General features: G+C 53.6%; 2 protein-coding genes across 2 annotated transcripts; one reads left to right on the top strand and one right to left on the bottom strand.

Annotated features, from left to right (window-relative positions):
* Positions 1-1,451: 1,451 nt before the first annotated feature.
* Positions 1,452-5,729, bottom strand: PNOC (prepronociceptin; the record flags this gene model as incomplete). The annotated part of the gene is made up of 2 exons (XM_082480336.1): positions 1,452-2,036; positions 5,610-5,729. 2 exons carry the CDS (start codon positions 5,727-5,729, stop codon positions 1,563-1,565), a joined length of 594 nt encoding a protein of 197 aa, XP_082336462.1. The 3' UTR covers positions 1,452-1,562.
* Positions 5,730-21,020: 15,291 nt separating this feature from the next.
* On the top strand, positions 21,021-25,026 carry LOC309670247 (serine/threonine-protein kinase PDIK1L-like; the record flags this gene model as incomplete). The annotated part of the gene is made up of 3 exons (XM_082481122.1): positions 21,021-21,566; positions 22,595-22,811; positions 24,791-25,026. The coding sequence occupies 3 exons, from the start codon at positions 21,021-21,023 to the stop codon at positions 25,024-25,026; spliced, it is 999 nt and encodes a 332-aa protein (XP_082337248.1).
* Between the last annotated feature and the right edge of the window lie 501 nt (positions 25,027-25,527).

Below are 25,527 nucleotides of genomic sequence, written 5' to 3'. Positions count from 1 at the left end.
AAGAGAAAGAAAATTAAAAGGGGAAGAAAATTTAAAATTAAAGTTTTCCAGGTGGTTTCTGGGTGCTGGGGTGGGACGGAGCCACGGTGGGACGTGACCCCTCAGCATCCGCCATCCAAAACGCTGGAAATAAATCCTGTGGGAAGCCGAACGCGCCAGCCGGGGGATGCTGAGCGCCGCACTGGGAATGTGGTGTGGGGACTGATTTTCCACTGGATCCAAGGTGGCTTTTTCACACCCCCCCAAAAAAAAAGCAAACCCAACCCAAAACCCAATTTTTTTTTTTTTTTTCAAAAATCCTTTTTTCTTCCTTATTTTGTTTAAATTTCCACCCGTTCCCTCGCGGTCCTGTCCCCCCCACCCCCCCACCCCTCCCCACAGCATCTCGCTCCCATCACCGGCGGAGGCCGAAATTCGTCGGGTCCTGGTTTAAATCGGGCTTAGTGGGTGAAGAGCAAAGTGATTTCTGAACGCGTGCGAGTCTGAAGCGCTTTGGGGTCCGTCAGAGAGAGGATGGAGGCTGCTGGGGTGGACAGGAGCAGGGTTAATTTTGCCTGTGCCTGGCGGAAGGTGCTGGGATGCGGTGCCGGAACGCTATAAAAAAAAAAAAAATAGAGAAAAGAAAGAAAAAAAGAAAAGAAAAAGAAAATAAGAAAAAAAAAAGAAAAAAATAGAAGAAAAAAAAAGAAGGGGGGAAAAAAAGTCAGCTGAGCCGAGAGCGGAGGGAGCGGGTGGGCTCTCCCCCGGGGGCTGCGGGGCCGTGGGTGCCTCCTCTAATTTAGGGAGATGCCACCCAGGATTAAAAAATTAAAAAAAAAAAAAAAAAAAAAAAGAAGAGAGAAAAGAATGGAAAAAAAAGAAAAGGGGGGGGAATTTAAAATTCTCCCAAATTTTAAATGGGGGGGGAGTGTTTGGGGACGGGCGGTCTCGGCAGCTGCAGGGTGGAGGGTTGGGGGCTCTGAGTGTCCCGGCGCAGAGCCGGTGTCGGGAGGGGGGACAGGGACACTGGTCCCCAGGGGGCGGCAGCACGGGGGTCACCTGCCGCTCCGTTTGGCCATGCAGGGCTGGAGCGTTTGGGGGAGGAATTATTTAATTTCTACAAGGAAAAGGTTCTGCTTGATTTAAATTTATTTTGATTTATTTATTTTTATTTATTTTTATTTATTTTCACTTTTTAAATTTCAAATTTTCTTTTAATTTTTAAAAATTTTAATATTTGTAAAGCTTTTAATTTAAAATCTTTTTTTTTTGTCCTGCTTTTTGGGGGCCCGAGCCATTCCTCAGACCTAATTGGTGCTGAGGACAAAACCTTTTTGCCCACCACCCCTGGAGGGCTGACGGCAAAGGGCTTTTTTCTCCCTGGGCACCCACCGGATGCTGACGGCCGCTCTCAGCGTCCCTCCCCGCTCTCCAATTCGACATTTTTCAAGCCATTTCCGAATTTTTTAATTTTTTTTTTTTGCCCCCTTTTTTTAATTTGCACCTATGGACATGTGGTGTAGAGGGGTAGAGGGTTGACTTTTTTGGCCATGGCGGACCTCGCCGGGCGGCGCGGCTCTCCGTTAGATCTCGTTGTGCTCGCTGATGCCGCCGGCTATGTCGTACTCACTGGAGCGGGGCGACATGCCCAGGTACTGCTTCAGGAACTCGCTAAACCTCTTCTGGTTGTTCCACTTCCTCGCCGACTTGCGGACCCCGATGAAGCCCCCGTACCTCTTCTGCACCCCCCTGGCCGTCGGCGCCGGCCACGAGCCGCGCGTCCCCCGTGGGAAACCGCCGAGTCGTTGGGAAATGTCCTCAGGTGGCTGCGGGAAGGCGCCCGGCGCCGGTTCGACGCCTTCGTCTTCGTCTTCCCGGCGCCGCAGCAGCTCGCTTACCTGCAGCGGGCTCACCGGCACCGCCGCCACCGTGTCGTGCCAGGGATCACCGGCGTCCTGGAGGTCGCGGGGACGCGGGGCGGGTCGGCCGGCGGCGGCAGCGCACAGCTCCCAGGTAGCCCGCGGCACGGCTTCGCCTTCGCACTCCAGGATACAGACCTGCGCGGGAGACACGGGGATGGACCTCAGATGGGTTTCGGTCTCCCCAGGACTGCGGGACACTGGGCAGCACCGGGTGGTGTAGCCCAAATGCCAAGTGCTCAGGCATCCTCCCACTTCCAGCCCATCCAGTGATGCAACACGTTGGAAAACACCCATGGAAAGGTGCCGGCAGCTCATCAGCCCTTGCCTGGCCTCATTCAGTGAGGTGTCCCCTCCCAAAACCCGTTCCTGGGCTCCCAGAGGTGGTGGTGGTGGAGATGCTGGGGAGCCATCGCAGCTGCTCAGCATCCCTCTCCCAACCCTCCCTAGACAGGCTCTGCTCCGCGCTGGACACGCTCCACACTTCCCCATTGATGTCCATGCTCCCATCCCACCACCCCATGCTCCCAACTGCTGGGTCCTTCAGCCAGGCAAGAGCCCAAAATATCACCGAGTTGTAGGGTGGCAAAGGTGGGAGAGGACCTCTGGCACGTGCCCGTGGCACATCATGGTGCCTGGGGTTGTTTCTCCCCAGGGGCAGGACTTTGCTCTTCTCCTTGTTGAACTTCATGAGGTTCCTACCAGCCTATTTCTCCAGTCTGGTGAGGTTCCTCTGGATGGCAGCACGACCCCGTGGTCTACCATCCACACCTCCCAAATCTGCATCACCTGCTAATTGCTGAGGCTGTGTCTGCCACATCGTCCCGGCCATTAATGAAGATGTCAAGGTCCCCCAGGTTTCAGTCCACCTCACTGCCCATTCATCTACCCTGTGCTTCAGCAGCTTGTCTATGAGGATGTCACAGGAGACAATTTCAAAGCCTGATGGAAGTCATGACAAGCTGGTCGTCTCACTGCAGAAAGCTATCAGGTTGGTCAAGCACGATTTCCCCTTCATAAATCCATGCCGACTGCTCCCGATGACCTTCATACGTTTGGAAATGCTTTGCAGGATGATGTGCTCCACCACCTCCCCAAGGACTGAGGTGAGGCCGACCAGCCCATAGCTTCCTGGATCCTCCTTCATGCCTTCCTCGAAGACAGGTGTGACATCTGACTCCTCCCAGCCCCCAGGAACCCACCCTGATCGCCACATCCCTTCAAAGGCCATCAGGAGCAGCCTCCTCAAGAGATGTCATCAGGCTTCCTCAGCACCTATGGGTGCATCCCACCACATTTGCGTCTCATCCCTTTCCAAGAGACCCACCAAGGTAGGATACAGACCCAGCACTGCTGTGGGGTGATAGCCCCAAGTGGGCTGCTACCACCAAAACCAGCACCCAGGAGAAACTGTCCAGAAGAAAATCATAGAAGAACCAAACTAAATAAATACCCAAAGAAACCAGGGCTGGAGGGCCCAGTAGAGAAGGATTGGATGCCCTCACGTCGAAGCATCTCCATCCCAGCGTTAGCTTCATGGTGGCTTTCTTGCTTAACAGCAACTGGGGGACCCCATGTTGAAGCACATTGGTGTGTGTCATTGCTACAGGCTGTCTGGAAGACTAAAAACCTTGCAAAGACTTTCTTCTCCATGGGTTCATTAACTTTGCCAAGTGGGAGGTGCTACGAGTCCCAGCGTGGTGTCTCAGGGTGCAGCTCAAGCACGTGGCTCTGCAGCAGTTGGCTATTTCCATCCCTGAGGGCAGCCAGGCTCTTCAGACAAAAAGACAAAAGAAAAATAGTTGTCCCAAAGTGAGGTGGTGATGAGGGTTTTGTAGGCTGGGACACCTACGAGGATCCTTGCGGAGACACCGGGGGCATCCTGTGCTGAGCCAAAATCCTGTCCTGGGATCTCCACGGCTTTGACAGGGCCTACAGCTGATGGACAGTGTCCTGGCAGTGGCCCACGTTGGGGAGGAAAGGTGATGGCTCACATGCAGGTAACAGCTCTGATCAGCACCAGCTAACAGGCTTCAAGAGGAATTACCGCGGGTGTCAGGCTGAAGACCATCAGTGTTCCTATCCCCATCCACAAAGCAGCACCATGAACATCCCAGGGTCCTCGGCCATCATGCTGTGATCTTAATTCACATGGAAGTGGCTTCTGCTCGCAGTGTTTTGGGAGTCCTCAGCAAGCACCAGCCAACGCTCCTCCACATCCAGTGCTGAAACTACCTGGGGAGGCTCCATCTGATCTTCTGTTGGCATTAACAGTGCCACTGGGGGTTTGCACCATCCCTAGATGTCTCTGGGGACCGGGATGTAGGTGATTCATCCACGTCTTGAAGACCAGCTCCATCAGCCGGTCCCTGGCCTGGCCTGGCAGCTGCGATGGTGGTGTAGGCATGCCTGTAACTTCAGGGGCTTCTCCTACTTCTACCTCTGAAGGATGGATCAGCCACGTCACTGCTGATGGAACTTCCTTGGCCGTTGCTTTGGAAAAGGTGGAGGGTTGTATCAAATCCCACCATGTTGCTTCTTCCAGCTGAAACTGAGCCTCAAAAATCCCCATGTTCCTCTGCTCCTGCTTCAAACCACTCAAAAGAGAGAACCTTGCACAGGACCCGTGAGCCACCAACCAAGCCATCTCCTCTCCATCTTGATGGCCGGTGAAGACAGAGCGAAATGCAGCTCCAGAAGCAGGACAGGGCAGGAAGGGGGGGTCCCTGCAGAGACACTGGTGCCTTCAGACTGCAAAACAGCATTTGGGGGCAAAAATCGGGAGATCGCGTCCCAAAACTTAGTGGCAACAATGTGCGATTGCAAGGGGGTGGCACTGGGGTGGCTCCAGCATCTCCATGGAGCCCTGGAAGTCTCTGGTCCCTGCTGGTTTTGGGGGGACATTTCCCAGCCCTGGGGGCTTCCCGAGCTGCCGGCTCCTTTCCGGTGGACGTTTCAACCCACCGTGATTTATCATCGCTAATAAATAGGGGAGCGGGAGGGGGGGAGGCGATGGATAATCCCCCCGGGACAGAGGGGGAAAGGGAGGGAAAGAAATGCTGCCGGCCAGGGCACGGCCACGGCTCAGCGGAGGGGAAAAGAAAGGATTAGGGACTGGAAAAAAAAAACCAAAAATGCTATTTAATGGCTCTTTCCATCCAGGGTTGGAGCAAATTGGGAGAGGCTGTGGGGTGCCCGATCCCCCAAAACACCACGGCTTGCTGGCCCTCTGCAGAGCTGCTCCCATCCTGATGGGACTCAGGAGGGGATTTAGGTGGCTCCTTGGAGGATGGGGTAGGGGTCCGGGGGGGTCTGGGGTTGGCGTAGGTGGGGACAGCGATGCCGCAAGCCACGGAGGGAGGACAGCTGAGGGTTGTGGAGGTCTTGGGACCCTCTTGAGCCATGGCAGCCTTGTCCCCATCACTCCCAGCAGCCCATTTGGGGTCTGCATCCTCCCTCGGGAGCATCTTGTTTGATGGTGTCCCTGGGGGGTGCCCAAGGAAGAGGGACAGCGAGAGCAGGTGGCACCTTCCCCTCAAAGTTTGGCACCAGCCAGCAGCCAAGACCACCCCCCACCCCCCCAGACCCCAAACCCCAACCCCGGCACAGGGAGAAGGGTACCCACCCAGTGGGGGGTTGCAGCTGGCACGGCACCCATGGGTGCCACCTGCCCCATGGCAGGGGGACAAGCCAGCAGGCAGAGGGACTTACGAGGACGTCGAAGCTGTCCCGGTAGAGGTGGCGGTCACAGTGCAGGCAGTCCCCCCGGCAGTCGCCCCGTGCGCGGGCGAAGAGGCAGAGCAGCAGCAGGTCCCAGAGCACAGCCCTCATGGCGGCACCGGCAGCGGCTGCGGTGCGGGAGAGAGAAAACCCGTCAAGCCGGGATGGCGACGGCACTGCCGAGCCCTGCACCTGCACCGAAATGTGCCCGTTCTCAGCCTGTCCTCCCTCCACCCCCCTCCCACCCCCAGGCATGTGTATTCCCATTCTCCCTGCCAAAATTATCCTTTCAGGAAAGGAGCCCGGCTGCCTCCCCATCCCCAAAACAGACCCGGCGTGTCCCGGCTTAATTTTTTCCAGGCTACCTCATGGCACACGTCCCGGCCGGGGCTTATTTTAGCAGGTGGACGTGGCGGGGCAGCACGTCCCCGGCTGTCCCCTGAGCAGGACGCTCCTTATCCGAGCATTGCCAGAACCGGGAGAGGATGTCCCGCTCCGGTTTCTACTCCTGGCCATTTTCCGGGTGCTGCCACTCCTGTCCCTGTCTTGGGAGGGTTCAGCCGTCGCTGCTGGCAGGGATTGCGCCCGCCCGGTGCAGAGCAGCAAAGCCAATTCCCAAAGAACCCCCCGTGTCCCATCTGGCGTTGCCGACATTGGTGGCAGGTGGCGACTAAGTGACATGACCAAGGCTGTGAGCTTCCCTCCCGCTTCCCAGAGATTCATCCCGATGTGTCCCCCTGGCCATCTGCAAGGAGGAGGGTTGGTCCTCCTGATCCCCCCCCCTCACCCTCATCCCGCTGGGAAAAGGGATCCGACGTCCCCGCGGTACTTGGGAGCGGGTGCCACTGCTGCACAGCGTCAGGTTTGTAAGCCAGCGAGGGGACGAGACGGAGGTGATGGAGAGGAGCAGGATGGAGATGTGAAGGTTGGTGCCACCCTTGGTGGCACCGAGGTCCCTCCGTGCTGGCACACCACCCAGAAACCCCCACAGCAGGATGCTCAGAGGTGAGGAACACCTCGGTGACAGTGGCTTTGCAACCCGTGAGTTGCTCCAGCAGCATTTCAGGCCATTTTTTGAGGGGTTGGTCACCTGGGAAGGGGGTCCCCACTTATTTCCCACCCCACCACGGTGCAGGGACACCCCTGCTCCTTGCAATGGAGACAGAGCATCCGCCGGGGTCCCCAGCCGGCATCACGGTCACCTTTCGTCCCCGCCAGCCAGGCGGTGACACAGAGCCTGGCGGCTCCCAGTTGTCATTTGCTGGAGGGTATGGGGGGAAGCTGATAAGGAGCAGGAATTAAGGCTTAATCTTCGTCGAGTCTCATTAAAACTGGCTGGCGGCGTGAGTCAGAGGCTTGGCAGAAAGCTCCTGGGAGAGTGCAACCCCCCCCCTGAAAAATCATTCAGCCCCAAAATGGGGTTTGGCGGAGCAGGAGAGGGGGCTGCAACCCACCCCCAGCCCTGTCCCCGTGTCCCCAAAAGATATCAGCGATGTCCCGGGAAAAGCAGGTCACAGCTGGCTGCGGAGGAGCCTCCGAGATTACAGCTCGGCTTTTCTTCGCGGTTAATTGAAAGATGCTATCGGGAGGGTGGGATGCGGTACCCTGCCGGCATCACCGGCCGGGGCAGGGCTGGGAAAGAGGGAAACAACCCCCCACTTTGAGCATCGGGTGCCCCCCGAAAAAATTAATCAGCCCATTACAAGGCACGGAGCTGAGCACAGTGGAATTTTTTCTTGCTTCTGTGCTTGGGTGTTTGGGGAGAGGGGGGTGGCAGGGTTGGGGGGTGGTGACAGCACGAAGCCCCTTTCTGAGTATCACAGCCATAGACCCACGAGACAAAGAAGGATGCCTTTTCTCCCATTTTTCCCATTTTTTCCCATTTTTCCCATTTTTTCCCATTTTTCCTGTGTTTCCCATTTTTCCCCTTTTGTCCACCATTTTTTCCCCCATTTTTTCCATTCCCCCCCCATTTTGTCCCCATTTTTTTCCCACTTTTTTCATATTTTTCCCCATTTTTTTTCCTCTGGGAAAGCCAAACCTGGGCCCCTATTTCCCCAGGGATGCACTGGCCGGTCCCGCTGCTCTCATGTCTGGGGATGCCATAGACCCTGGCGAAGGATGTGACAGCCCCGGTGTCACACCACAGCCACCCCCGTGGCTCCTCGGACACCGGAGCTGTTCCTGGGCACAAACCTTCCTTTTCCTCCCTGAAAACTAAACCTATCCATCCCAGGGGGGTGGCAGGATGTGGCCACCCCATCCCACAAAACAGCTTTGGGACACCCCCCCCAGCTGCTATGGGCTGCCCCAAGGGCGCATCCTCCGGAGGTTTCAATCAAGTTAAATTACCCTCATTAATATTTGGGAGGAAAAAAAGATATTTTTTTTTCCAGAAATCCAGCCTGCGGTTCAGATAACGGCGGGGTCTGGTTATCCGTCAGGGCAAGTGGATTTATTTACTGCGCCGGGTGGGATGATGTGGGAGATGCAGCCATACAAAAGGGCTGATTCGGGGGGCAGTGGGAAGGATGCGGGATGTGAATAACCCAAGGAGAAGAGGTGGAAGGGGAAGCAGGTGCTTGCTGAGATGGGTTTTATTCGCTTGATTTGATGCAATTTGGGTTGGGAGTTCGCGGGCAGCGCTGGGGAGATGCTCCCTGCCTCTCCCTAGGGATGCTCCATCCCTTCTTCCCCCCGGGAGATGCTAACAGCAGGGATTATCCCAGCAGCGGGATCGTCATCCTTCCCCTTCACAGGGGTTTAATCGCAGCGATGCTCTCGCTTTTCGGGGTCAGGATCAGTCCCGCCACGTGGGGAGCACATTTAGGAGCTCCTCGCTTCCCATCCCCGCACCTCAACCAGCCCCAATTCATTTTTTCCCTACTAATTCCCACACCGCCCAAAGCCCAGGCCTGATCCACGGGGCAAGAGGGATGCGACCGGGCAGGATCTGGCCCCGCTGGCAGCCAGCATGGAAGGAGTCAAAGCTTTTTCCAGCCGAAAAAGCGCAATATTGTCCAACAGTGTCCCCCACTGGCACCGGCTAAAACACTTCCCCGGCTCCCCCAAACCCCGGCGATGCCGCACGGCTTTGTGTCGGCAGCTTTTGGGGGGATTTTAGGGAGAACCGGAGGGATTTGGGGAGGGGGGATTTGGCTACAGATGCCTAGCTTTCGCCGGAAAAATAAGCATTTCCTTTTGTCGGTCCCCCTCAATCAGGTAATTGGTCATAATTGACCGAAATTAGATGCCGCGGCGCGACTATAAACACAGATGTGGGCTGGAGAGGCTGAGAAAGGCTGTTTAGAGGTAAAAAAGCTCAGGAAGAACCTTTCTCCCCACATCCCCACGTCTCAGCCATTCATTTTTGCTTTTGGGGGGGGGGGGAACTGAAAAAAAACAAACCCAAAGCAACAAACCCCCCCCGATTTTCCTCCTTTTTTTGCTTTTTTAGAGAGAAAAAGAGATTGCTCGCAAACCGGGCACCTCCCGGAGCATCCCGCAGTGAGCCCGGTGATGTCCCGGCTAGAAGAAAAAGGGGCAAAAATACTGAATGGGGGAAAGTCGTGGTGCGGTGACTCCCACCCCCAAAAAAAAAAGCCCCTAAAAAATGCCACCCATCCCGGAGGAACCCACCATCACCCCGTGAGCTTCCCGCCGGGCTTCGGGCAGGCGGCCCGCGCCGACTCCTGTTGCATCCCTCCGGCTCCACTCCCGTTGATTTGGGGGCTGGCTGGTGAAGCCGAAACTTTTCCTCTCTTGGGATAGAGGGGATGGATTTCTCCCACCGGGAAGATATTTCATTTCACCCTTAGCAAGGAGGGGGATATCTATCCGTGAATCGAAGCCGGACGGACCACCCTCAGACTTAAAAAAAAACCAGCCAAGATTCCCCAAGGATGGAAAATTAAAGCGGGTTTCCTACCTGCAGGTGTGCTGTCGGCTGCCGGCTCCTCTGATCTCTGACTCCTCCGGCGCCTGTGCCACGGTGGTATATATAGACGGTGTACACACGCATCCCCACACCTCCCTCCCCGAACACGTGCGTCGCTGAGCCCACCCCCGGGGGCTGCCGGCGGAGGGATGCGCCAGCCGGCAGATGTGCATCCATCCCCCCCACCTCCCGCATCCTTCATCCCTTCCTCCTCCTCCTCCCCAAATCTTGGGGAAGGGGGGGAGGGGGGGAGGAGGAGGAGGGCGCACAGCCCCAAAAGAGGTGCGGGATGTCGGCCTCGGGGTTATCCAACGGCGCGGTGTGTCCGAGCATCCCGGGGACGGCGGGGTTGGGATGGAGGCCGGGGGTGGGGGGCGCGAAGCCGCTGCTCGGTGGCCCCGATGTGTCCCGGTCCAGATCTGGGGGGGGGTTACAAGGACCCGAAGGCACCAGCAGCTGGCTGAGCCCCCAAATCACCCCCACACCCCTTTGGCAGCCCCCAGCCCTCCCAGGGGGGGCCCTTTTCCCCTCCTCAGACCCCAGGAGGAGGCAAAGGGGGGGGTCCCCAACCCCATTACCCATTCCGGCGCGGCTGCGGCAACACCGCGCGGCTACCGAGCGCGTCGTGCATCGACGGCAAGCGTGCGGGTGTGAATAACTGATTTGGGGCTCGGCGGATGATGGAGGTGGCGGGGGGAGGGGAAAGGGGAGCAGAAATTTCCAACTTTACATTTCATGGATGATGGCAACGCCTGGCGAGCCAGAGGACCGCACGAAGCCGAGAGCCGCATTTGGCCCCTCCGGCATCGGGGATAGGTGCTGCCTTTGGTTTGGAAAGGCCAAATGGGTCTCCACCTTCAATGGTTTCTCCTGCAAACCAGCATCACCCCATTTTTTTCCCCGTTTAGGTGACCTGCAGCGGTAACGGTCATCCCCGCCGGCGCCGGCGCCCGAGCCAGGACTCCCCCAAGCACCTCTCCCTGCCCCACCTCGGCAATTAAATAATAAAATCTGCCATAGCGCTGCGATCCTATCTTGGTAATTTCTTGTAACGACTCCCTGGGAAGGGCTGGAGATCGGAGCGAAACGCCTTTCTCTTCAGCTGCGGCTATTAAATAGTTGCGTTTAATGCCCCTGGGTGAGACCTCGGATGTGCCGGTGCTTGGGCAGGCTTAAAAAAAAATCTAGAAATTGATGAAAATGCCAAAAAGTGGTGAAACGGCACCACAGGAGTGGTTGGAGGGGACCTGCCTGGTGCTGGGGGCAAGATGTGAGCCTGGATTTGGGCTGTTTTAGGGGAAAATAGGGCTGGTGAGCAACACCGTGCAGGACCCACGAGCAGCCTGGGGTGAAGCAGTTCCCCACCATGCTTCCAGGAGAGTGCTGGAGATAGAGAAGCCTATTTTTTTTTTAAATATATAGACATTTTTTATTTTTACATTTTATTAATATATTATATATATATATTGCTTCAGTCTTTCCTTAACCACTTGGTTTTTCATTAAGGACGTATTCCTGGGCTCTTATGCAAAGCCGAGCAGCAGCCGAGCCAGAGCGAGAAGGCTTCGTGCTTCTTTTGTCCTCTCCAGGGATAATTTTACAAGCTCTCGGGGCTGCTGCTCACCCCGTGGCCCCCCAAAATACTCATTTCTTGGCATTTATTGAAGTGCTGAAGCCTCTTCTCCTCTCACCCGGACAAAGGGGGTTTCCTCCACAGCCCCTTCTTTGAGCCGGTGATGGTGATGCTGTTGAGCTGGCAGGAGCAGGAGGCAGCAAATGACATCGGGGTGACGTCGTTTACGGTCTCACTAATTAACAGAGGGGTGGGGGAGGATGACTGACAGCCGAGGTGCCCAAAGCCAGCACACTAGGCAGGAGAAGTACCCATTTTTGCAGTGTTTCCAGGTTTTTCCAGGTCCGTGTGGGTGCCAGCAGCTAAACCCCCAGTGATACCAGGGAGGGAACGGGTTTGGGATCAGGGGATGATTCACCCCTTGTAAAATTAGGATAAAAATACAGATACTTTTTTTTTTTAAGGTTTTTGGGCATTTCTGTTTCAAAGTTGGGTCTGACGGAGCGCTCTCCTCCACGGCTGGTGGGGGGGGAGGGCGGAGAGCATCCCTGGCGAGGCGGAGCAGGAGGATTCGAAGTGACAGGCAATTAGCATCGAAAAGCAACGATCCTTTTCAGAAAGAGGACATAAAGCAGATGGGATCTGGCACCAGGGAAACATGGAGAGGATTCGAAAGCTGCCTGGAGGATGCAGGAGCTGGAAAACTCGGGAGCTGCGAAGTTGTGTTGTTCCTCTGGTCTCGTGGATCTCTTAAATGTCACAGTTGGAGGGGATGAGGACATACCCAAGCTTGTGTGATGCATCCGATGTTTGCTTTTGGATGCTGCCTGATTATTTTCCTAATTAACTCCGGGCATGTATAGGGCAGCCGTTCCCTCCATCAAGAAAATCATCCCGCTGAGCATCACCTCACGCCCAGCCCCGGCTCGGGTACCACCCCCCAGGAACAACCCCCCTGAGCATCACCTCCCCTCCCAGCCCCTCCTTGGGTACCACCACCCAGACGATTGTCCAGGAGATTTTCAAGAATCAGGCGCTTGATGCCAGGGCCGCATCCTGCTCGCAGGCAGCGTCGGTGCGATGCTTTGATAGGATGAAGCAGCAGTTTGAAGGGCTTCATTGTACCCCATCCAGGGTTGATAGATGCCAACGGTGGGGTACAGACCGGTGCTGCTGATTTACTCCCACTGGCAATGATGGGGAGCGTTGAACTCCGCCCTGGCGGGGTGAGGATGAGCATGATGAAGGCTCAAGCCCTTTCTGCACCCCTGCAGGCAGCTCGGGGCCGGGCAGGGGAGCGGGGCTGGCACGCTACATCCCCTCGCCAAGCCGGGGCTTGCACGGCCACCAGACACCGAGTCCTGCTGGGTGGCAGGCGAGGACTTGCCAGGCACGACGGGAACTTGCATCCTTCGCTGTCGGGTTTGCATCCTTCGCTGTCGATAAACCTTAACCGAGGCGCCCGGCTCCGGGCCACGCGTGGGGACCACTGGCAGCCCTGCTGAGGATGCCGAGGGTTGCCTGGAGACCTGCCCGCACTGAGCAGGAGGCGGGTGCCCTGAGCAGGGGTGCGGGAAGGCAGCGAACCCCAAATTTAAATGGCGGGGGGAGGAGGGGGAAAGCAGCTCTTTGCCAAGCCATGGGGACGAGGCGTGTAGGGAGTACCCGCTGGCTCCATCACCGTCGAGGCCATGGGTGCTGTGGGGAATATTGCAACCGGGCTGGAGCTAATGCAATTCACCGGGTGGGAAAATCCCCGCTTTTCGCTCAGGTTAGTTTTCCACCACTTTGAATTGGATGAGCTGGGGAAGGGGTCTGATGGGCAGAGGAAGGACGTGATGGGGAAGAACCCACCCTCCCATGCGGATGCAGCTCTTCACGGGCAAAGCAGGAGGTAACCCTCTGCCTGGTCTCCACCATAACGTGGGCAATAATGGCTTCACTGCTGGGCCTCCAGCAGGTCCTGGCTGAAATGGGGAGTCTGAGGTCAAGAATGGATGAATTGAGGGATTTGGGAGACACGTTAAGAAAAAAAAACTGAGAGGGAGGGGAGAACAATCCCATCCTGCACTTTGCATCAAGCAGGAAAGAAGGAATGATATTCCTACAAGGGAAGAGGGACTAGAGCAATTCAACATGAGACAACATCTGAGAGGATCAAAATTTCTGCTTGGTGCCCTTCATCCCTGCTGCCGGGAAGGGCCAAGGTAGCAGGGATCCAAAACAGGTCAGAAGGACCTTTATTAAAAGTAATACGGAGTGGGTATTTCACACCCCTACTTAGAGTGATGCCCAGGAGTCACAGGACATGGCCATCTCCACACATCTCTACCTCCATCTCCATCTCCACCTTCACCTCCACCTCATCTCCATCTCCATCTCTGAACCGGTCCCAGTGGGGATGTGATGGCTCTCGGAGAGCTGCAGTAGCTGGGAAGCACCTCTGGCCCACAGCAAGGTGATGGAGGCCATCCATCCTGGTGTTTTCTGAACTAATTTGTGGGACCAACCTGCCCTGACCAGATCAGAAACCCTCCACCAGCACCTGCTGGTGGACGTAGAGCCCCCACCCTTCCTCTGGTGTTGGTTTTGCAGGTCCTGTCACATCAGCCCTATACAAAGAACAAAGATGGGTGATGTCTTTTCTTCAAATATCTCCAAATTTGCCATTCAAGGCAATTTTTGCTCTAAAAGCTCTTTGTGCCAACATCCCAGACCATCCCCCTGGTCACCCCATGCTGGGACACACCATCACAAACATCCCCTTGGCTCTGCCTTCCTCAGATTTGTTCTCCCATGGAACACACAGATGTTAGCTGCCACCACCATCACCACGTACCCACCTCAGGGTGAACCCACGAAGCAGAGCACAGCCGGACAACAGTCCGTGGTCTTCTCCAAGCAGAATCATGAATAAGTTCCTCAAGAAATAAAACCAAGAGGAGATATTGTCGGCAACACAAGAGCTCTGCCGCTCCATGCTCAGCCTCAATGAGCGGTGGGGGCTTGACGGGGCCCCGCCAAGTATTTGTGTCGTCTCATTAGAAATTGCAGTTTTATTGAAAGCCCGATTGCGCTCATTTAGCTGTCAGTCAAACCCTTCTGCAGCCGCTTATTAGCGCTGGAGCGGGGAGCAATAAGACTTTGCTGAAGATCACCCATCCTTTCACAAATTGCCTCTTACTGATGAATTAAGGCCGTTGAGACGATGGTTCCTGCAAACCGGGAGGATATCTGAATTTCAGAAGGAGTGCCTGAAGCCATTACCCCTCTACATTCATCTTCCTTGGAGCCACATCTGGAGTGTTCCATGGGATGCTCGGCTCCGAGGAGCAACGCAGGGACCAGGAGGCCACGGGGATGGTCGGAGGATGGAGGATGGGATGTCGGGGGAGTTGTTAAGAAAGACTGTGGAGCAGTTGTTTGTTCTAATGAAGGGGGAAAATAGTACATCTGACCCCAAATATGCCCCAACGTGTGGTGTATCATCCCTCGTATGTCCCCTCTATGCTGCGAGTGGGTGGTTCGGCTGGAGACGAGCTTGATCCCAGTGTGGGAAAATCACCTTATTAGCACCATAGGCTGATTTTGGGGGGGAGAAACTCTTGGCTTTAGGCAAATTACAAAAATACCCAACACTTCAGGGCAGACAAAGAGCTTTGCAGGGGAAAGATTTTAACCCATGGCAAAGGAAGCGTGGACATGTCCATATACGTGTATGTGGGTTTGGGGGTCCAAACAGCACCTTGGAATCAGCCAAAAAATTGCAGGCTGAGGGTCTTTGCCCACCAAAGCATCTGGGAGCAATGATACCGTTACCCCCTTGTTGTTACATTTATGTTCGACCCCTGGGGCCGGCACTTGAAAGATGGGAAGGATGATGTTCAAACCATCCACTCGCTTCTTGCTTTGGGGCCATGGCACCCCCTGTCTCCTCCTTCCTGTGAAAAAAAAATTTTCCCTGGGGAAAAAAATCTGCTCGGCTCATCCCCGTCTGATGGATGGCGGCAGGGACGGGCTGGCGAGAAACCAGATTGAAACCGGTGACTCATTTCCCACCGGCGGCTATTTCGGAGGAGAAGAACGGCCGTTCCACGTGCCCCCCCGCCCCTCCTCCCCAACATCCATCAGGTGGTCGGAAAGTCCCTGCAGCCACCTCCGACACCCGCTGCACTGCCGTGGGGTGGCCAAATGAGTTTTCACCCTAATTGGATCTTTTTCTCTCTTTTCTTGCATCCCCACTCCTTGCCATCCTCTGCCGGACACGGGATGAGGATGCAGCTCCGTCCCCGCTGGTACCCAAACCCCCTGTGTCCCACCCCCGGCTGTTGATGGGTGACATTTGGCTGCGATGGAGCAGCTTTCCCCAGGAGGGGAGATAATTAGCAATCAGCTTCCCTAGGAGGTTGGCATCGCTTATAGACACCGAGATATCTATAGGCGCTGCGATGGAGCCGATACCAACCCAGAAATACCAGCCAGCACAGACGCGCCTGGGGGGGGGTGGGGCAAGATTTGGGTTTTGAGGTGCCGATGATCCCTTCCGAGAGCGGAGGATGGCGCTGAGCCCAAAGCACCGGCACGCATCCATCCTTGCGCGGCCCCGAACGCTTGCTCTGCCTCCGGCTGGGTTCGCGTCGGGGGAAAAAAAACTTGAAGTTTAATGAAACAGGTTCAGCAATCAATAAAAAAAAATAACGATAAGGGATTTCTTTGCTCAGCAGCAACTAAATTTCTCCTCCTGCCCGTCAGTCCTGCCCAGCTGACCGGCTTCGCTCCATTGTTCCCAGTGCGGGTCCCAGCATCCTCCCAGCAAGGAGCCTGGGCTGGTACCCGCTAAACCACGATGCACCAAAAAATAACCCCCAAACCCCAGCATTTAGCGCTTTGTGAACGAAAAACTGCTACATCACTGTCGTCTTTAGCACATAAAACCTCTGAGTCACCGGAGGAATGTGCAGCGCTTTTTAATAGAGTCCAAACTGTCCCAGCGTCCCCCATGTTTAACATTCAGGGCTTTGATTTATTTTATCTTTATTTATATAGATTGTTCCATTAAAATATTCCCCCCCAACACCCCGACACGTGGGACGATGCGTTTGCAGGAACGAAGGGGAGCTGGGGCTGGATGCCGCGCGGGCGAGGAAGGACAGACCGACCGCACTACTGGTCCTCTTGATGCTTAATTATTTTTTTAACCCATATATAATTATTAACCCAATTATCCCTGACAGCTGCAGTGGGTTTCTGGATGATGCCTGGTGAGGGGTGGGAAGGATGCGGTGGTCCCCCCATGAGGGATGAGGACAGAGGCAGCTCGAGGAAGACATGCTGGAGGTCTATGAAAGCCTGCCCAGGCAGAAAAGTTCAGAAGAAAATGATTTTTTTCCAGGATAAAATACAGAAACGCAGAGAGCAGATGGGCGGTTGGAAGGGGAGAGGAGGAGGGCTGAGCCATGGGCTCCTTGCTGCAGGACATTGTGGCAGCTGAAGGATGCTGCCGTGATAAGAAGGGAATAAAAATCCAGCGAAGGCAATTAAAACCCTCCCTGCCAGCCGGACGTGGCTGGGAAGGCGATGGGATGGCACCCAGCGACCCACCAGGCTCATCCTCCCCGTAGCATCTCCACGTGGAGCCAGGATTTGGGGCTGGGGGGGTGATGCCGCATCCCTGGCTCTGGCTTCTTGTTTTCAAGATGCAAGGAAGTATTTCAGACCGATGCTGCGAGTTTATTTCATATCGGGAGTGCTGGCTGTGATTAAAACCAATATCGCGGGGGTGTGATGGCCACGCAGAGGTCAGCCGCGGGGGAAACCTCCCCAGCCTTGCTGATTAACGCCGGGGCACTGGGATGCTCTGGTCCTCGGGGCTGGCAGCTGCAGCTCTGGGTGCCCATCTCTGGGATGTGCCGGGGTGACTTGTGGGAGTACCGTGGGGTTTTATTTGCTTCCAATTCCTAATGCAAGTGCAACCAGGGTGGGCATCTCGAGTGTTTTCTCGCTAGGGGACCACAACAGCCCATATTGCTGGGATGGACATGGTACCAGACACCTCATGCTGGTCACTTTTCCCAGCCCCATCAGGGCTAAGGGCTTATTTAGGACACAGAATCATCGAATCACAGAGTGGTTTGGGTGGGAAGGGACCTTCAAAGACCATCTAGTCCAAGCCCTTGCCATGGGCAGGGACATCTTCAACTAGACCAGGTCGCCCAGAGCCCTGTCCAACCTGGCCTGGAATGTTCCCAGGGATGGGGCAGCCACCACCTCTCTGGGCAACCTGCTCCAGGGGCTCACCACCCTCACAGCCAAGAATTTCTTCCTCATATCTCATCTAAAACTCCCCTCTTTCAGTGTAAAACTGTCACCCCTCATCCCATCGTTCCCCTCCCTGATCAAGTGTACCCTCCCCAGCTCTCCTGGAGCCCCTTTAGGCACTGGAAGGGTCTCTAAGGTCTCCGCGGAGCTTTCTCTTCTCCAGGCTGAACCCCCCCAACTCTCTCAGCCTCTCTTCCCAGCAGAGGGGCTCCAGCAGCTCAACTGCACACCCCAAAGACACCTCGTAAAATTGTATTTTAGTTTGGAAGCGCGGCCAGGGGGAGTTGAACAGGAGCGGGACCAAAATGTGGGATGGGCTGAAATCCCCCCACTGAGAAATTTGCCCCTCTAGCAGCACGACGAGATCCAGTCTTTCTCTCTATAAATTAAAATATCAACAAATGGCTCCGTTTCGGGGCAAAATCGGGTCATTAAGAATTGGTGGGTTTTTATGAATTTCTGCAGGTGCGGTGGGGAAACCCCCGTGCTTCGAACCGAGAGAGATGAGCTGGAAATCAGCCTGCCCATAGTGAAACCCTCTCCTCCTCCTCCTCGGCAGGCTGCGAGCCTCCAGCCAGGGCTGAGGACAAGGGGGTGACCCCCAGCTCGGGGTGACACCCCCCAACCCCCCAAGTGATGCTCTGGGATGGGGGCACAGCCCGCTGCCGCTCTTCCCGAGGCGTTTGATGCCACCGTGCCCTTGGGGGTGCTGCGGGATCCGGGGGTGTGGTGTGTTGGGTACCCTTTGCCTGTCCGCCAAAAGTTTTAAAAAATTTGTATTTATTTAATTTTATTTTATTTTTTTACCATTGGGGCCAAATCAGAGCTAGGGGGCGATGGAAGGGAAGCGGCCGCATTACCCTGCGCCGCAGAATCGCCTCGCTGCCCACCGCAGGGACACGAGGACAGACAGATGGACGGACGGACGGACAGGACACGGCCGCTCCTACCGCGTTTTTGCGGAGGTTTGTTCTTCGCGGGCACCCGTCGCCCGCCGCAGAGGCTCCTGGGATTTGTAGTTCTCCGCCACGCCGCCGCCACCACGCAGGCGCAGAACTTTTCCTCCCGCGCTGCCTGAGCCGCGGAAGGCGAAGCGTTCGCCGATTGGTCCGGCGGCGGGCTCAAATCTCCCCTCCCCTACTCTGGCTTGTGATTGGTGCGGCTGCATCTCCTTCCTTTTGGTTGGCTGGCTGCGGGCAGTGGGCGGGGCCGCGCGGCGGCGGCGGGAATTCCGGCGGCGGCGGTGAGGGCCGGGCGCGAGCGGGCGCCGTTGGTGAGGGGAAGGGAAGGGGCTGAGGCGAGCGGGCCGGGCTGGTGGGGCAGAGGCCTGAGGTGGGCCGGGTGCTGGGGAAGAATGCTGGGGCCTGAGGGGGCGGTGGAGGTGGGGAAGACGCTTGCGGAAAGGGGTTGAGGGGGAGAAGGAAATGGGGATGGGGGCTGAGGTGGAGGCAAGGGGCTGAGGTGGCAAAGGGAAGGAGTCTTAGGCAAGCAGCGGGCAAGACTTGGGCCTGAGAGGGTGGTGGAAGCGGGCAGGGGCTGGGAAGGGGGCTGGGGTGGGGAAGGGGACAGGGGCTTGGAGGAGAAGGGGGCTGAGGTGAGATGCTGGGAAGAGCTGGGCCTGAGGGGCTGGTGGGGGCAGGGGAAGGGGTGTGAGCAGATAGGGAAAGGGGCTGAGGAGGGGAAGGGGCTGGGGGGAAGGAGGCAGGGCAGGGTCTTGGAGGGGAAGGGGGCTGAGGTGAGATGCTGGGAAGAGCTGGGGATAGGGAAGGCAGGGAAGGGAGCAGGGGTTTGAGGTGGAGTGGGGTGGGTGGGGAAGGAGCTGGGCCTGGGCAATGGGCCTGAGGTGGGGCAGGGGCCTGAAGTGGCCAAAGTGATCCCTTAGTTGAGATGCTGGGAAGAGGTGGATGGCCGGGCAGGGGGCTGGGGGCCCGGGTTAAGGGGACAGGAGCTGCAGAGGTGGGCAAGGGGCATGAAGTGGGGAAAAGGGCTTAAGTGAGATGCTGGGAAGAGCTGGGCCTGAGGTGATGGTGGAGGCAGGGGGTTGGGCAGGAGGCTGGGGGGGGGAAGGGAAGGAAAGGAAAGGAGTCTTGGGCAAGCAACAGGGAAGAGCTGGGCCTGAGGAGATAGTGTAAGGGGCGTGAGGTGGCCAAGGGGTCTTAGTTGAGATGCTGGGAAGAGGTTGGCCTGAGGGGATGGTGGAGGTGGGGAAGGGGGCAGGGCCTGGGGAGGGGCTGGGTGGGCAATGGGCCTGAGGTGGGAAGGGGTTTTAAGTGAGATTCTGGGAAGAGGTTGGCATGAGGTGTTGGTGGAAGTGGGGAGGGGGTGTGGTTACGCCATGGGGCTATGGTGCGAGTGGGTTTGGGGGGAGGTTGGGGTTTGGACTGTGGAGGGAGTGGGGAATAGGGTGGGAGAGGGTTGGGAGGGCTGGGTGGAAAGATGAAAGGTTTGGGAAAGGAGCACAGCTGGGTGATGGAACTGGAATAGGGAGCGGATTGAGATGGAAGGTGGGCTGGGAAGAAGGGGGTTTAGGTTGGGGGAGCTGTACAGAGTTTGGGAAGGGAGGAGAATTTGGGGGAAGTGGGGGCTTTGAAGGCAGCAGCAGGTGGAGTAGGTAGTGGGGAGGAAGTTTGAAGGGGGGAAGTGTTAAGGGGATTGGGAAAGGAACATGGGGCAAGAAAGCAGGGGAAAATTGACTTGGGAGAGAAGGATTAATGTGTTGATTAAGAAGCTAAACTTAGGCTGGTGAGCACTGGAGCAGGGAGAAGTGACATGAGGGCTGAAATGGGAGCAGGGTTTTCAGGGGATAGGGCTGGGGGAGGATTGGATGAGGGACCATGAGAATCGCAGGGACAGCCTGTGCCAGAGAGTGAAGAACAACCTGGAGTGGGTGGCTCGGGAGTGGGACAGGGAGCTTGAGGTGGAGGGGAAGTGCAGTGTAAGGCTTGTGAAGGGGTTGAAACAGGGTGAGTATCAGGGAACGGACTGGTAGAAAATTGGCACTTGAAGTGCAAGGACATGATGTAGCCATTGATGGATAAGTACATTTATGAGGGGGGAAAGTGAAGGTGAAAGATTTAGTGCCAAACTGGCACTTCTGGCTAACTTTATTTCTTTAAAAGTCAATTCTGGTAACAGTAAGTTCAGCTGTAACCCAGGAGGTCTTGTCTTCCCTTTCCTGCCCTGCTCGGGAAACGTGTCTATAATAACTCTTTTTCTTTCTCGCTAAACTTCATCTGCTGTGGACAAATCGATGTCACTTCCCAGGTGGTTATATCCCACTGTGCAGTCAGGATTGTACTTGATAATGTCTCAAAGTTACCATGGATATAGGCTTTCTCTTAAAACCCCATTTTAGCTGTCAGTCCTCATGCAGCTGCATCATATACTGATGCATATACTGCTAAAATTGATACCAGTTGGAAGTATTTGCAGTTGATTGTTGGTAAGCTGCTTTGTTTGGGTGAGTTTTAAGCTTTTTATCTCCATCTCTTCCAGGGTTTTACTGCAGGTGACGACTGATTGCCATGTTCAAATAGTTTCCTCTGATTTGCTGTTCACTGGGCCAAAGTGAGGGATGGCTGCGGAAGCCAAGTACAGCATAATTCGAGAAGTGGGCCGAGGGAGCTATGGGGTGGTTTATGAGGCCATAGTTAATCAAACTAGAAGCAAAGTAGCTGTAAAAAGGATGCATTGTAATGTCCCTGAAAATGTAGAACTGGCTCTGCAAGAGTTCTGGGCCCTGCAGAGCATCCAGAGGCAACATGAAAACGTGATCCAGTTGGAGGAGTGTATCCTGCAGAATGGCCAAGTCTTTCAGCCAATTAGTCATCGTTACAGGAAATCAGACAGCCATTTGCTGCTAATTGAGACCTGCCTGAAAGGACGGAGGTGCATGGATCCCAAATCGGCCTGCTTTCTGTGGTTTGTGATGGAGTTTTGTGACGGTGGCAACATGAACGAGTACCTGCTGTCTCGCAGCCCAGATGCTCAGCTGAATAACAGCTTCATGCGGCAGCTCAGCAGTGCTGTGGCTTTCCTGCACAGGAACCAGATAGTGCATAGAGACCTGAAATCTGACAATATTTTGATTTCTCATAGACGTGGGAGTCCCATAGTAAAGGTAAGGGAATAAAACTTTGCTGTAACAAATATCTGATCTACATGCTTATGCATCGTGTGCTTTGGAATGGGCTTTGGTAAGTCTTGTGATACTTGTAATAAGTGTACTCAGAACATCTGATATCAGTTGTAGGCTTTTTCTAGGAGTCTTGGAAGGAAGTAGAGGTCACAATGGTGTGTTTCTGTAACGTCTTTCATCCACTGCTTATCCTGTTGAGAGGAGCAGTTCAGGGCTGTCGCACTTCTGCACGCTAGATAATCGGAGAGATCATGATCACTCAAAAATGAAGCAATATCTTCTGTGCCCTTGAACTTTAAGAACATGATGCCCTGTTACAACAGCTAGCGCTTCCAATATTGCTGCCTTGAGCACATACTGATGTTTCAGGGGAGGTAGAGAATGTCTTTGTGCTTCATGTTGGTGCCCTGATCGAGCTAAAGACTGGCTAGCTGCGTTTCTTATAGCACCAGACTGAAAGTCTGTTCCAGCACTCGGTTCAGCACTCCTGAAATTTCAATCCCAAGAGTTCTGGTAGTTGGGACATAGGTGCATTCAAATAATTAATGTCTTGACTATTTAGATCAATAATGGTATTTGTACTTCGACCTGTAGAGTCGTCAAGGGACACTTAAATCAATGTCATCTTAATCACTATGGATAATAATGGTAATGCAAGAGATTCAGTGTATTCACTGTGGAACAGTAAGAGCCACTTCTACCGTAGATGGATGTCCAAGGTATGTTTGTGCCCAACTAGATGTAATCAGAGTGAACTTCACAGAAAGCTAAAGATCAGATACCTGTTTTGCCCATCTTAGGAAGGGGAACAAACAACTGGAAAGCAGCTGGGGAACAGACAGCTAAGAGGAAATAATCAGCTCTTTCTTTCACCAGGGTTGCCATCCACCAAGCGGCCATGCCATGCTGTAGTGGATTTCAGAGTGGAATTTGCTGAGCTGCTGTTTGTAAACACGCTTGTAAACTTGATGATTGTGAATAAGTTATTTTGCTTTTCTTATGTGTCGCAGGTAGCAGACTTTGGCCTCAGCAAGGTGTGTCAGGGGAAGGGGAATGTGAACCAGCATCGCTTCTCCTCTGCGTGTGGGTCAAACTTCTACATGGCTCCAGAAGTATGGGAAGGTCACTACACTGCGAAGGCTGACATATTTGCCCTTGGGATCATTTTCTGGGCTATGGTTGAGAGGATCACCTTCCGAGACAGGGATACTGAGAAGGAATTGCTTGGTGAGGATCAGATCAGTGCTGTCCTGTTGTCAGTGGACATTCTGGATCTGTAGGGATCCTCTGAGAGGTGTTTCTCCCAGGTGTAGTTATGAATGCTGTGGCATATATGCTTTGGATGTGGCTTTTTCCAGGAATTTGCAAGCACTTTGCAACCCAAAGAAATAAAAAATTTGGGGTTTTGGGGGTGTTTCGGGTTTTTGTTTGTAAGAGAACTGCAAAGAAATCTCTTCTTCAGCATGCATTGTTCCTAATTTGGTTGCTTCTCATGCAGGGTTTCCAGGTCTTGAAGAGATATCACTAAGGCAGAGGGAATGCTTTTTATATTTACAAATCATTTTGTTTGGAAGATCATTCCTTCTGCCAGAAATACTCTGTGGGATTTAAAGGTTAAGGGAAAGATCGCTTCTGGCTTCTTTGCTGTTAGGCTTCCCTTACCCTAAGGCACGCTCTTCAAAAATGGGTTTGGCCCTTATTGTCTCTAAAGAATTGTATGAGAAAAAACTCGTAGCTGTCGGTGAGGCATTTGTCTTACTAAATCCTCTATCAAGAGCGTAGCTGTATCTGTATACTTCCATTTGTTCAGAAATGCTTTTAATGCTCTTAAACCCAAAACCTTTCTGGAATTGGGCCTATGGGTCCGCTTGTATCCTTGACTTGGCATAACCAAGGGGTGGGATCACTCGGAGCACTGAAAGGATGTTCCAAGGAGCCAAATAATAAACTGGGAAAGGATGTTTAGATAAGCTTCACTGCCATCTGGCTGAGTTTCCTCACAGTTTAGAGACGCAAGATCTCCCAGGGACGACTCCTCCGACGGCCTGCTCTCTCCCTTTCTCCTCGCTTCCTCCAAATCCCCCACATATATGCACGCTTGAAATACTTTGTACTAAATGATTTCAGAAAAGTATATTGCAGTGGAAAATCCATCTCGAGAGGAGAGAATGCCAGTCATGCACATTAGCATAATAATTGAAGACATCTACCCAGGCTCTGAGATCATAGTATACCTGTCTGTCTGTCTTTTAAATGTTTAAATTCTTAAAAGGAATTTCTACGGAGGAACTTTGAGAAGCTATTGTGCTATCCCTTTAATTTTTTTTCATCTTCAAGTAGGCTCAGTTCTAATTATATTATTTATTTCTTTTTAAAATGCCAAATATTGATAAATGTTGTAGTTCCTGCCTACAGAAACAAGCAAATGGCTGCAGCTGAGACCAAAGCATGAACAGATTTCATTAAAATAGCTACCCGCTAACCTGAGATAAGGAGTTTGCAGGGCCAACCTTTTCTATACACAGACAGGTCACTGCCTTTGAAACATTTATTCTTTGCCTGGTGCAGGGGCAGAACAGCTTGAGTGAGCAAAGCTGTTTTTACTGTCTGTTTTGGAAGCCGGTTAATCATTTTCAACAACCGGTGAAATTATTTAGATTACCAGGAGCAAATTTACATTTCCCTTCCTTAATCTTGCTGAGGAGAAGTTGGCTAACGGTAAATGGCATATGCTGTCATTTTAATTGAAAATTGTTTGACTAACTGAGCAAATAAATTTTGTCTTTAACTCTTTCAAGTCACCTCAGCCAAGCACAGTCTCCCTCCCTCTTCTAGAGCTTCCAAGTCTGCTAGTAGGGTGAAATGGAGTAAGATGGAGGAAGTTCATTTGAGCAGCCCATTTTCTCTGCAGATGGTCCATATAACTGCTTGACGAGCACGCCATGCTTGATCTTGCTCCCTCTGTTCCATGTGTGGTTACACACACAGCCTTGTGCAACATCTTGATTGCTATTTGAAAGTAAAAGCCTCCTCTGATAACAACCTCTCCCAATATTTGACTTGGCGGTCACCTCTTAATAAGTGATCTTTCCAGTAGTCTTTCAGATGTTTTGTTTTCCAGATTGTCTCTCTGTACTGCACATGACAGCATTTTGTGTAGACTTTCTTCTACCTGTATAACCTGACTCCTTCTAATCTGTGTTCAGGAACTTACATCTGCCAAGGCAAGGAGCTGATTCCCCTTGGAGAAGCATTGCTGGAGAATCCCAACATGAAATTAAAAATTCCCCTGAAGAACAAGAATTCCATGTCAGATGATCTCTGCAAGCTCCTGCATGATATGCTGGCTTTTAACCCAAAGGAAAGATTGGATGCCTTCCAACTAGAAGTCCGAATCCGGCAAATCTCCTACGGCAAAAAGCGTCAACGCTCTGTCTCTTAGAGACGAAGGACGTTCAGGTTAGTGTCTCTGCCAGGCTACTCCCTATTTAGTCTGAGCTTACAGGGGATTTTCTGTTATTGACCTCCAGGCCAAAGCCCTCGACCTGTAGCGGTTCTGAAAATTCCGCAATAGAAAGATACAGTCAAACTAGAAGAAGAAAAGGCTTTGATAAACTTTTGGGGAAAGGAATTTGGTTCAAGTATGCCTAACAAAGAAACTTTTGCCTCCTTTATGGTGTTTGTTCAGGGAATTGGCGGTGCTGTCTGTATTTGCACTAGCCTGTCCTTCACCCTAAACCTCATCTATTTCCACAAATGAGGGCAGACTTCTGCCATCGTTCCAGCATTTACCTGTACTTGTTTGTTGCTTTTCCAATATATACTAAATAAAAGCTAAAGTGGGTAAAGGTACTATATATTTGAAGGTGTGCATCTTAAATGTGGTATTCAGGTATGATAGTAACTGTCAGATTAGAGACAGATTTTTTTTTTTTTTTAATTA

The sequence above is a fragment of the Vanellus vanellus genome (assembly GCF_965231255.1).
Source record: "Vanellus vanellus genome assembly, chromosome: 3".
In the NCBI taxonomy this organism is placed as follows: domain Eukaryota; kingdom Metazoa; phylum Chordata; class Aves; order Charadriiformes; family Charadriidae; genus Vanellus; species Vanellus vanellus.
This window is presented reverse-complemented; position numbering and strand designations above follow the sequence as displayed.